The sequence below is a fragment of the Bos indicus genome, chromosome 8 (assembly GCF_029378745.1).
Source record: "Bos indicus isolate NIAB-ARS_2022 breed Sahiwal x Tharparkar chromosome 8, NIAB-ARS_B.indTharparkar_mat_pri_1.0, whole genome shotgun sequence".
In the NCBI taxonomy this organism is placed as follows: domain Eukaryota; kingdom Metazoa; phylum Chordata; class Mammalia; order Artiodactyla; family Bovidae; genus Bos; species Bos indicus.
The window spans coordinates 85479114-85491852 of NC_091767.1; the positions used below are offsets into that span (position 1 = coordinate 85479114).

At 41.1% G+C, this 12739-nt stretch overlaps 1 protein-coding gene across 3 annotated transcripts in view; it reads left to right on the forward strand.

The window, feature by feature from the left end:
• ZNF169 (zinc finger protein 169) overlaps positions 1-12180 on the forward strand; it is a 55809-nt gene extending 43629 nt beyond the window's left edge. For 2 of the 3 annotated variants that reach the window (XM_019966613.2, XM_019966611.2), the window contains one exon: positions 10157-12180. In XM_019966613.2, coding sequence (XP_019822172.2) covers positions 10157-11706 — 1550 coding nt within the window. In that variant the 3' untranslated portion in view covers positions 11707-12180. The remainder of the gene's footprint in view (positions 1-10156) is intronic. The other variant, XM_019966612.2, reaches the window with a different exon arrangement.
• Positions 12181-12739: the final 559 nt, after the last annotated feature.

Genomic DNA, 12739 nt, shown 5'->3' on the forward strand with positions numbered 1-12739 from the left:
ACTTTCTTTTTTGTGTAAGGCTTCTTTCACTCAATATATTTTTTAAGTGTCATCCATGCTGTGGCATACATCAGTAGTCTGTTATTTCTTTAACATCAAATAAGGTACCATCATATGAATATATATATATATGACTGTTTATCCATTCTCCTTGAGAAACACCTTGATGGCTTCCAGTTTTAAGTTGTTTTGAAAAAGCTGCTGTTAATATTCTTATGGTAATTTTTTGCTTGTTTTCAACAAACTTTTGTTTTCCATTTGCTTTGGATACATACCTAGGATGAATTAGTTTCCTAGAGTTGATTTAATTAATTACCACAAACTGAGAAGCTTAAAAAAAGAAATTTATTCTTTCACAGTTCAAAATCAACTTGTTGGTGGGGTTGGTTCTTTCTGGAGGTTCTGAAAGGGAGTCTATTCTGTGCCTCTCTCTTCGCTTCTGGTGGTTGTTGGCAATCCTTAGTGTTCCTTGTCTTATAGCAGCATCAGTCTAATCTCTGCCTCTGTGGTTATACAGCATTCTTCCGTCTAAGTGTCTGTGTATCCAGATCTCCCTCTCCTTGTAAGGATACCAGTCATTGGATCAAAACTCAGTCTAATTGGAGTATAACCTCATCTTAACTTGATAACATGTGCAAAGACTCTTTCGAAATAAGGCCACATTCATATGTTCCAGGTTGACATTCATTTTGGTGGGATACTATTTAGTGCAGTACACTGAGTCATAGGGTAACTACGTGTAGTTTTATAAGAAATAACTAGACCTTTTCCAAAGTGGTTGTACGGTTTCTCATTTCCATGATCAACAGACATGTGAGAGTTCTTGTCACTTCACGTCCTCCCCAACAGTTTTCATTTTATCTTTGGTGATGGATGTGTCGAGTTATCTCATAGGGGGTTTCCATTTTGCTCATGGTTAATGACGTTGAGTCCTTCTGTGTGCTTTTTGATGTTTTATATATATCATATACTTTGTGAAGTATACATTCAAATATTTCTTCCAGTTTTTCTGCATTGATTTTTATAATTAAATTTATTTATTTTTAACTGAAGGATAATTGCTGTACAATATTGTCTTGGTTTCTGCCAAACATCAACATGAATCAGCCATTGATATACCTATGTCCCCTGTCTTGAACCTCCCTCTCACCTCCCTCCCTGTCTCACCCCTCTAGGTTGTTACAGTGCTCCATTTTGAGTTCCCTGAATCACACAACAAATTCCCATTGGCTATCTATTTTACATATGGTAATGTATTTGTTTCCATGGTACTCTCTCAATACATTCCACCTCTCCTTACCGCCCTCCACCACCCATGTTATTTTTCATTATTGAGTGTTATGAATTCTTTATTAATCCTTGATACTACTGTCATTTGTACATTTTGCAAATATCCTCTCAGTCTGAAGCTTTTGTGTTCATTTTCTTAATAATAACTTCTGATATTTTAATATCGAGGAAGTCTTTTTCTTTTCTTAAATTTTTTTGTCATCTATATTTTCTTTTAAATGCTGTTTAGTTATAGCTGCTTTTATACTTAGATTTACAGCTCATCTTGAGTTAACTTTTGTATATGGTGTGAGGCAGGAATCAAGGTTTTGTTGTGTTGTTTTTTTTCTCCCATGTGGCTACACAGTGGCTCCAGCCCCATTTGTTGAAAAGTCTTGTATTTCTCTCATTGGATTGCTTTGTTGAATATCTAATCGCTGGCTAAGATTGGGTTTATTTTACACTCTCTCTGTTCTATTCCTTTGATTAGTATGTCTATCCTTAAACCAAACCATACTGTCTGTGCTACTGTAGGATCACTGAAAATCTTGAAGTCAGGTAGTGTAAGTCTTCTCCTTTTTTTTTTCTTTTTCAAGGTTGCTTTGGATAGTCCTCTGCATTTCCACTTATATTTTAGGATCACTTTCTCATTTGCAAAAAGAAAGAAAAAAAGAAAACCTGGGTAGTGTTTATTTTGAGATTTTACTCTATATGTGGAAAATTCTGAAAGAGATGGGAATACCAGACCACCTGATCTGCCTCTTGAGAAATTTGTATGCAGGTCAGGAAGCAACAGTTAGAACTGGACATGGAACAACAGACTGGTTCCAAATAGGAAAAGGAGTACGTCAAGGCTGTATATTGTCACCCTGTTTATTTAACTTACATGCAGAGTACATCATGAAAAATGCTGGGCTGGAAGAAACACAAGCTGGAATCAAGATTGCTGGGAAAAATACCAATAACCTCAGATATGCAGATGACACCACCCTTATGGCAAAAGTGAAAAGGAACTAAAAAGCCTCTTGATGAAAGTGAAAATGGAGAGTGAAAAAGTTGGCTTAAAGCTCAACATTCAGAAAACGAAGATCATGGCATCTGGTCCCATCACTTCATGGGAAATAGATGGGGAAACAGTGGAAACAGTGTCAGGCTTTATTTTGGGGGGCTCCAGAATCACTGCAGATGGTGACTGCAGCCATGAAATTAAAAAACGCTTACTCCTTGGAAGGAAAGTTATGACCAACCTAGATAGCATATTCAAAAGCAGAGACATTACTTTGCCAACAAAGGTTCGTCTAGTCAAGGCTATGGTTTTTCCAGTGGTCATGTATGGATGTGAGAGTTGGACTGTGAAGAAGGCTGAGCGCCGAAGAATTGATGCTTTTGAACTGTGGTGTTGGAAAAGACTCTTGAGAGTCCCTTGGACTGCAAGGAGATCCAACCAGTCCATTCTGAAGGAGATCAGCCCTGGGATTTCTTTGGAAGGAATGATGCTAAAGCTGAAACTCCAGTACTTTGGCCACCTCATGCGAAGAGTTGACTCATTGGAAAAGGCTCTGATGCTGGGAGGGACTGGGGGCAGGAAGAGAAGGGGACAACAGAGTATGAGATGGCTGGATGGCATCACTGACTCGATGGACGTGAGTCTGAGTGAACTCCGGGAGTTGGTGATGGACAGGGAGGCCTGGCGTGCTGCGATTCATGGGGTCACAAAGAGTCAGACACGACTGAGCGACTGATCTCATCTGATAGATAACTTGAGGTAGAAATTGCATCTTACCAATATCAACTCTTACAAGCCACTACCTAAATCTTTTCAAATTCATCTCAGCAAAATAAACATTTGTGAGATGCAGCTAAAGAGGAGTTTAGAAGGAAATTTATAGCCTTAAGTGCTTATTTTTAGAAAAGGTCTATGATCAGTGACTTAAGAAGCTAGAAAAAGAACAAAGTAAATGCAAAGTGAGTGCAAGGAATGGAATAAAGAAAATAAGAACAAAAATCTGTGAAATATAACACTTTATTAGCAGAAAAATTTGCCAAGAAAATGTTGAATGTCTGAAAAGAATATTATATATTGCTACTAAATTATATATTACTGCATAGACTAATCAAGAGAAAAAGAAGACATAAATAATTCAAGAGTGAAGGGGAAGTTACTACATCTTCTTGATACTTTAAAAGGATACTAAGGGGATATTATGAACAAGTTTATACTAACAAGTTTAACACCTTATATGAAATGAATCAATTTTTGAAAAATACTACAGATACGGAATGGGACAAAATCTGAATATAGTACATTTTTAAAGTAATTAAGGATCCCCGAACCTGCGCAACTGATAAAAACATTCCATATTTTAAAAGAATTACACACCATGCCCAAATGAAATTTATTCTACTTATGCAAAGCTCAGCATTAGAAACTCTGTACTACAGATTAGTCAATTTATGTATCCTCTGATAGAAGCTTTCTCTCCAGCTCTCTTCCTTTCTTTTTAAGTCCTCAACAAAGTCACATTTACCATCCATATTTCTACCAGCAGTCTCTTCTTGCTTTTTCTAGTATGTACCTCAACTCTTTCAGCCTCTAACTGTCATCTAGTTCCAAAGCCACTTCCCCAAATTTTAGGTACTGGCTATAGCAGCATCCCACTTTTGGTATCAAAATCAGTCTTAGGGTTATTGAGTAACAGAACCCTTTGGATGTATTTGTATACACACACACACATACACACACACAAACACAAGATGTATTATGAAGAATTGGCTCATGTGACTATGGAGGCTGAGAAGTTCCAAGATCTGCAGTTAGCAAAATGAAGACATATGAGAGCCCATGGTTCTCTCAGGCTCTCAGTCTCAACACCCAGTAAGAACTACTATATCAGATCAAGTGTGATAGCAGGAAAAACAAAAACAACTCCATCTGTCTCCTCTCCACCACCCACCCTCCCATGTCTCAGCCAGAAGGCAACTAGCCTGGAAGAATTCCCTCTTATTTTGGAGTTGTTGTTCAGTCACTAAGTCATGTCTGACTCTTTGAGACCCCATGGAATGCAGCACACCAAGCTTCCCTGTCCTTCACTATCTCCCAGAGTTTCCTCGCACTCATGTCCATTGAGTCAGTGATGCCATCCACCCATCTCATTCTCTGTCACCACCTTCTCCTGCCTTCAGTCTTTCCTACCATCAGAGTCTTTTCCAGTGGATCAGCTCTTCGCGTCAGGTGGCCAAAGTATTGGAGCTTCAGCTTCAGCATCAGTCCTTCTACTGAATATTCAGGATTGATTTCCTTTAGGATTGACTGGTTTGATCTCCTTGCTGTCCAAGGGACTCTCAAGAGTCTTCTCCAACACCACAGTTAAAAAGCATCAGTTCTTCAGTGCTCAGCCTTCTTTATGGTCCAGCTCTCACATTCGTGCACGACTACTAGAAAAACCATAGCTTTAATGTCAGCAAAATGATGTCTCTGGTTTTTAATATGCTGTCTAGGTTTGTCATTGCTTTTTTCCAAGGAGCGAGCCTCATTTAATTTTGTCACTGTCTGCAGTGATTTTGGAGCCTCCAAAATAAGATGTGTTACTATTTCCACATTTGCCCCATCTATTTGCCATAAAGTAATGGGACCGGAAGCCGTGATCTTAGTTTTTTGAATGTTGAGTTTTAAGCCTGCTTTTTCACTCTCCTCTTTCACCCTGATCAAGAGGCTCTTTAGTGCCTCTTCACTTTCTGCCATTAGAGTGGTATCTGCATATCTGAGGTTGTTGATGTTTCTTCTGGCAATCTTGATTACATCTTGTTGAGTCATCCAGTCCAGCATTTTGCATGATGTCCTCTGCATGTAAGTTAAATAAGTAGGGTGACAATATACAGCCTTGACGTACTGCTTTCTCAATTTTGAACCAGTCTGTTGTTCCATGTCTGGTTCTGACTGTTTCTTCTTGACCTACATACAGGTTTCTCAGGAGACAGGTAAGGTGGACTGGTATTTCCATCTTTTTAAGAATCTCCACAGTTCGTTGTGATCCACACAGTCAGAGGCTTTAGTGTAGTCAATGAAGCAGAGTAGATATTTTTTTTGGAATTCCTTTGCTCTTTCTATGATCCAACAGATGTTGGCAATTCGATATCTGATTCCTCTGCCTTTTCTAAGTCCAGCTTGTACATCTGGAAGTTCTCGGTTCATGTACTGCTGAAGCCTAACTTGAAGGATTTAGAGCCATTACCTTGGGAGAGAGTCAGTCTTTTGTTCTACTAAGGTCTTTTAACTGCTTTACTCAGTCTTCCTATTTAAGTGTTAAAGTCTTCCCAAAACACCCTCACAGAAACACCCAGCTGCTGCTGCTGCTGCTGCTGCTGCTAAGTTGCTTCAGTCGTGTCCGACTCTGTGCGACCCCATAGATGCCCAGAATAGTGTTTAAATGTTTGGGCAGCCTGTGGCCAGAGCAGTTAATGCATAAAATTAACTGTCACATATTTTAATATTTCTTTTATATTGTCTTAAAATCATGGAGATGGCATATTATGAAAGTTGTCTAGTTTCCAGGGATTAATTCAGATTCTTATCAAAAGAGTTCTCTTTTTTCACATGTGGACCAAGTCTTAAAATTCTTTTAATTGTTTAAAAGCAGTGAATGCCAAGCATTCTTTCTTCTATTGTATGGTATCTGTTTAACTCACTGCTATAATTTTATTCCTTACAATTACAGCTGCAGAAGGGAAAATTTCTTTAAGAAGCCATTAGGCGTGGATTTTTTTTCTGTTTCCTTCAGGATGTTTGTTGAACATCCCAATATGGACAGTTGTTGAAATACTTATTGGTCTGAAAAATCAATTGGCATGAGAATAGCTGTAGGTTATAGATGAGTTTATAAATTGATCATTTTTTTATATATCTTGGCAACTTTTATGACTAACTGAAAAGAATTACCTTGGTAAAATTTTATTTCTTCTTTTATTGAGGAACTTGGATGCTTAAAGCCACAGTGAACACTGTAACTCTTAATCATTTTTAGTTAAAATTTGTCACATTACTAGATAGCATAAAAATGATGATGAGTGAACAGCCTTAGTAGAGACTAAGGCTCCCATAAGGACAGTGTTAACTGTATTTAAATCAGTCATTGTATTTAATACAAAAGACACTGAACAGCATACCTGTAATGGAGTAGTTTACCACTGGCCTTAGACTTTTTGCCTAGCTGGGAGTAAAACAGGTCAAGGAGAAGGCAGCGGCTGCTTTTCTCTTCCTGCTTTTCTCATAGATAAGGAGACAATAATGCAATACTGAAAGCTTAGCTTTCAGAGCTTTAGAATTACAACAAAAGTATTTCTTGGAAACTGCTAGCCAGAAATGTACATGCCTGCCATGAGTTTTGAAAATGTGGATAGCCTAGCTTAACAAAATAAACTCACTCACGGTTCAATGGACTGAGCTAAAGACCAACCATGATGGGACCCTTGATGGCCAGAACTGTATACAAAGACTGAAAGGATATTCACTTTCATTGGAAGTCCAGTAGGGTCAGCAGTTGAGTGATTCAGTTCAGTTCAGTTGCTCGGTCGTGTCTGATTCTTTGCGACCCCATGAATCGCAGCATGCCAGGCCTCCCTGTCCATCACCAACTGCTGGAGATCACCCAAACTCATGTGCATCGAGTCAGTGATGCCATCCAGCCATCTCATCCTCTCTCATCCCTTTCTCCTCCTGCCCCCAAGCCCTCCCATCATCAGAGTCTTTTCTAATGGGTCAACTCTTCGCATGAAGTGGCCAAAGTATTGGAGTTTCAGCCTCAGCATCAGTCCTTCCAATGAACACCCAGGACTGGTCTCCTTTAGGATGGACTGGTTGGATCTCCTTGCAGTCCAAGGGACTCTCAAGAGTCTTCTCTAGCACCACAGTTCAAAAGCATCAATTCTTCGGCACTTAGCTTTCTTCACAGTCCAACTCTCACATCCATACATGACCACTGGAAAAACCATAGCCTTGACTAGACAAACCTTTTTGGCAAAGTAATATCTCTGCTTTTTAATATGCTATCTAGGTTGGTCATAACTTTCCTTCCAAGGAGTAAGTGTCTTTGAATTTCATGGCTGCAATCACCATCTGCAGTGATTTTGGAGCCCCCCAAAATAAAGTCTGACACTGTTCCCACTGTTTCCCTATCTATTTGCCATGAAGTGATGGGACCAGATGCCATGATCTTCATTTTCTGAATGTTGAGCTTTAAGCCAACTTTTTCACTCTCCTCTTTGAGGCTTTTTAGTTCCTCTTCACTTTCTGCCATAAGGGTGCTGTCATCTGCATATCTGAAGTTATTGATATTTCTCCCGGCAATCTTGATTCCAGCCTGTGCTTCTTCCAGCCCAGCGTTTCTCATGATGTACTCTGCATAGACGTTAAATAAGCAGGGTGACAGTATACAGCCTTGACGTACTCCTTTTCCTATTTGGAACCAGTCTGTTGTTCCATGTCCAGGTCTAACTGTTGCTTCCTGACCTGCATACAGGTTTCTCAAGAGGCAGATCAGGTGGTCTGGTATTCCCATCTCTTTCAGAATTTTCCACAGTTTATTGTGATCCACACAGTCAAAGGCTTTGACATAGTCAATAAAGCAGAAATAGATGTTTTTCTGGAACTCTCTTGCTTTTTCCATGATCCAACAGATGTTGGCAATTTGATCTCTGGTTCCTCTGCCTTTTCTAAAACCAGCTTGAACTTTTGGAAGGTCACGGTTCACATATTGCTGAAGCCTGGCTTGGAGAATTTTGAGTGTTACTTTGCTAGCGTGTGAGATGAGTGCAGTTGTGTGGTAATTTGAGCATTCTTTGGCATTGCCTTTCTTTGGGATTGGAATGAAAAGTGACCTTTTCCAGTCCTGTGGCCACTGCTGAGTTTTCCAAATTTGCTGGCATATTGAGTGCAGCACTTTCACAGCATCATCTTTCAGGATTTGAAATAGCTCAACTGGAATGCCATCACCTCCACTAGCTTTGTTCATAGTGATGCTTTCTAAGGCCCACTTGACTTCACATTCCAGGATGTTTGGCTCTAGGTGAGTGATCACACCATTGTGGTTATCTGGGTCATGAAGATCTTTTTTGTATAGTTCTTCTGTGTATTCTTGCCACCTCTTCTTAATATCTTCTGCTTCTGTTAAGTACATACCATTTCTATCCTTTATCGAGCCCATCTTTGCATGAAATGTTCCCTTGGTATCTCTAATTTTCTTGAAGAGAGCTCATTAATCAGGGCTACTTCACAGGATCCTCTAGATTTAGCACCACACACACACACAATGAAGTTTACTGAATAGTTTGCTGAGGAGGAAGTTTAGGGCCTTTTAAGTGTTAGGAAGGTTTTTCATGGTAGCTATTATTGTTAGTATTAAAAGCTGGCATCTTAGACAAGACAGAATGAATAACTTCCTGTAAAAGGGTTAGATAGTAAATATTTTAGGCTTTGTAGTCTTTATGTTTTTTGTTGCAACTACTCACCTTTGCCTTTGTATATGAAAGCTGCTATAGACACAACATAAAGATTGAATGTGGCTGTGTCCAATAGACTTCTTTACAGAACACGTGTTTGGCTGTAGTTTGCTGACCAATGTTGTTGATTGTTCATAAAATACATCTCAGTTTTGATTGGTGAAGAAAGAAACATGTATGTCTGGAAAGGCCTGGTGTACTGAGTTTATTTAAGGTTCATGGTATTTTTCATCAGCTTCAGGTGGATAGAAGCAGGGTGATAGAACAAGGCATCCAAATTTGATATCTACAAGTTATTTTAGGTGGAAAGTTTCCATGTACAACAATTTGTATTAAAAAAAAAAGCAAAACACTGAGAAGAGCAGGTCTTAGATTGATTGGGGTCACTGGGAGCCAAAATCATTTAAGGGGTTGTAGGCCTAGACTATGTCTCTGTGTTTCACTTGCAAATCCACACACCATGTTAGAGGACCCAGCACATAATCCTCTAGGAAATACTTGTTTAACTTCCCACATGGATCTCTGACCTGTCCTCTGTACTGCCTCCACTAGTTAGTTCAGTTCAGTTGCTCAGTCGTGTCCGACTCTTTGCGACCCCATGGACTGCAGCACGCCAGGCTTCCCTGTCCATCACCAACTCCCGGAGCTTACTCAAACTTATGTCCATTGAGTCAGTGATGCCATCCAACCATCTTATCCTCTGTCATCCCCCTTCCCTTCCCGCCTTCAATCTTTCCCAGCATCAGGGTCTTTTCAAATGAGTCAGTTCTTTGCATCAAGTGGCCGAAGTATTGGAGTTTCAGCTTCAACATCAGTCCTTCCAATGAATATTCAGGACTGATTTCCTTTAGGATGGACTGGTTGCATCTCCTTGCTGTCCAAGAGACTCTTAAGAGTCTTCTCCAACACCACAGTTGAAAAGCATTAATTCTTTGATGCTCAGCTTTCTTTATAGTCCAACTGTAGAGGGACTCCCTTTTTTGACCCCATCTTTTCTTATAGGAAAAGTCCCTAAAGAAATTTGTAATGTTATGTATTTTAACTCTCAGTAAAAGCATGTATTTGTAGATATTGTTTACACTGGTGTTAATGTCTGTGGCTTGTAGGATAATTGTATTTGGGGCACATGTATAACTCTGATGGCAGTGATTTATAGGGCTAGAGCTGCCTGTGATGCTTTCTTAAACCTCCTTAAGCTGGGCTGATACTTAGAGCTGGCTCATTATGTGGGTTTTATGTGTTGTAAAAGGTACGCATCAATATGTCACCATGGGTTGGAACGAAGGTCTTTGAAGGAAGTCTTTGTGTGGGAGCATCTGAGGAATGAGAGCTAGACAAGTGTTAACCATCCACAAGATACCTTTGGTGATTTTGACTGACACTTTCTCTCCAGCAGAAGGAAGAAAAGAATTCCAACCCTGTCTCTCCTGCCCGGTGACTTTTTCCAGTCCACAGATCCTCCATCACTATATGCTCTGTGGTCATGCCCTTCAGATCTTCCCAGGTTCATCTGCAGAAAGCCACTTCCTACTAGATGCTCCAAGCTGCTTGAATGAAAAAGCAAAAGATGGAGAGAGAGAAGGCTCTGGCACTGTGTTTGGGAGGCTGCAGCTAAGTGGGACTTCAAGGGCATTTTTCAGCTCATCTCAAGGTCAGCCAGTAGACCAGGGAGGCAGTAGCAGTGGAAGAATAGACCAGGGGATGATCTCTGATGAGGCAGATGCAGTATTAACAGAGACAAACATCTCAGAATCTGGAGCAGTCATATGTGAAAACTATAGACTAGGATTTAGCAGAAAATCAAGCCTCTTTAGCCTCCAGAAGCATCATGTGTGCCCTGAATGTGGCAGAAACTTCTGCCAGAAGTCAGACCTCGTCAAACACCAGAGGACTCACTCGGGAGAGAAGCCGTTTAGTTGCAGAGAGTGTGGGCGAGGCTTTGGCCGCAGGTCCTCCCTCACCGTACACCAGAGGAAGCACTCAGGGGAAAAGCCCTACGTGTGCCGGGAGTGTGGGCGACACTTCAGGTACACATCCTCCTTAACTAACCACAAGAGGATACACTCCGGGGAGAGACCCTTTGTATGTCAGCAGTGTGGGAGAGGCTTTCGCCAGAAGATCGCCCTCATCCTGCACCAGAGAACACACTTGGAAGAGAAGCCCTTTGTATGTCCAGAGTGTGGAAGAGGCTTTTGCCAGAAGGCATCACTCCTTCAACACCGTAGCTTGCATTCAGGCGAGAGGCCCTTCTTGTGCCTGGAGTGTGGGCGTGGCTTCAGGCAGCAGTCTCTGCTCCTCAGTCACCAGGTCACACACTCAGGTGAGAAGCCTTATGTCTGTGCTGAGTGTGGGCACAGCTTTCGTCAGAAAGTCACCCTCATCAGACACCAGAGGACACACACAGGGGAGAAGCCTTACCTGTGCTCCGAGTGTGGGCGTGGTTTTAGCCAGAAAGTCTCCCTTATGGGCCACCAGAGGACGCACACAGGTGAGAAGCCTTATGTGTGCTCTGAGTGTGGGCGTGGCTTTGGTCAGAAGGTTACCCTCATCAGACACCAGAGGACGCACACAGGGGAGAAGCCTTTTCTGTGTCCTGAATGTGGACGTACCTTTGGCTTCAAGTCACTTCTCACCAGACACAAGAGGATACATTCAGGGGAGGAGGCTGATGTGTACAGAGTATGTGAGCAAAGACTTGGTCTGAAGATCCAACTCACCTCTGACCAGAGGACACACTCAGGAGAAAAGCCATGTGTGTGTGATGAGTGTGGACGTGGCTTTGGCTTCAAGTCAGCCCTCATCAGACACCAGCGGACACATTCAGGAGAGAAGCCATATGTGTGCAGGGACTGTGGTCGTGGCTTTAGCCAGAAGTCTCACCTCCACAGGCATAGGAAAACCAAGTCTGGCCATCACCTCCTGCCACAGGAACTGTTCTCTTGACATTTCCTTTCCTTCCCTATGAGTGTCTAGGTGGTAGAAATCACTAGGAAATGTTCCACTTCTCTTAAAATGCAGTTGAGAAAAAAAAAGTTGTATTTTTTTCAGTGATCATAAGATAGTTGATTTATGGTTTACTTCCTAACTGGCAATGTGTTTTACTTTGCCAGGGCTGCCATAACAAAATACCAGACTTGGTAGCTCAAAGAACAGAAATTTATTTTCTCATAGTTCTGGAGACTAGAGGTTCAAGATCAATGTGTAGGCAGTTTGGTTTTTATTGAAGTCTTTCCCCTTGGCTTGCAGATGATTGCATTCTTGCTGAGTCCTGAAATGGACATTTTTTCCCCCTGTGTATGTACTTTCCTGGTAACTCTCTCTCTTCTTTCTGAGGACGCCAGCCATACTGGATTAGGACTTCACCCTATGACCTTGTAAAGGCCCTGTCATCAAATAAAGTCATGACTTTATATGTTATGTTATGACTTCAGTATGTTAATTTGGGGGAACAATTCAGTCTTAACAACTCAGTCCTCTGGACCTCCTATATTCACATTCTTCAAGTACAAAATACATTCACCCCAAATTAACAGCAGCAAAAGTCTTAGCCCATTTCAACTTCATCTCTACATTCAAAATCTCACCTAAGTTTCATCTAAGTCGAGTGTGGATGAGACTAGAAGTGCATTTCATCCTTTCCAGCTGTGAACCTGTGAACCAGACAAGTTATTTGCTTCCAAAATACAGTGATGGGACAGGCAGAGAATTCACATTCCCATTCTAAAAGTGGTAAGGATTGATTGGTCCCAAGCAAGTTTAAAATGTTACAAGGCAAATTCTATTAGTTTTTAAGGCATGAGAATGATCTCTGGTTGTATCTTCTGCCCTCTGGTCTGGCTGGTGTGGTAGAGGTGTATGGGGCCCACTGAAACCATGGAAGTACCATACTGGCTCCCCAGACTTTTACTGTCTGGGCTTATTTTGGAAATGGCAGACCTGCTGGTCTCTGTTTCACCTTTGGGGTCATTCTTTCCTC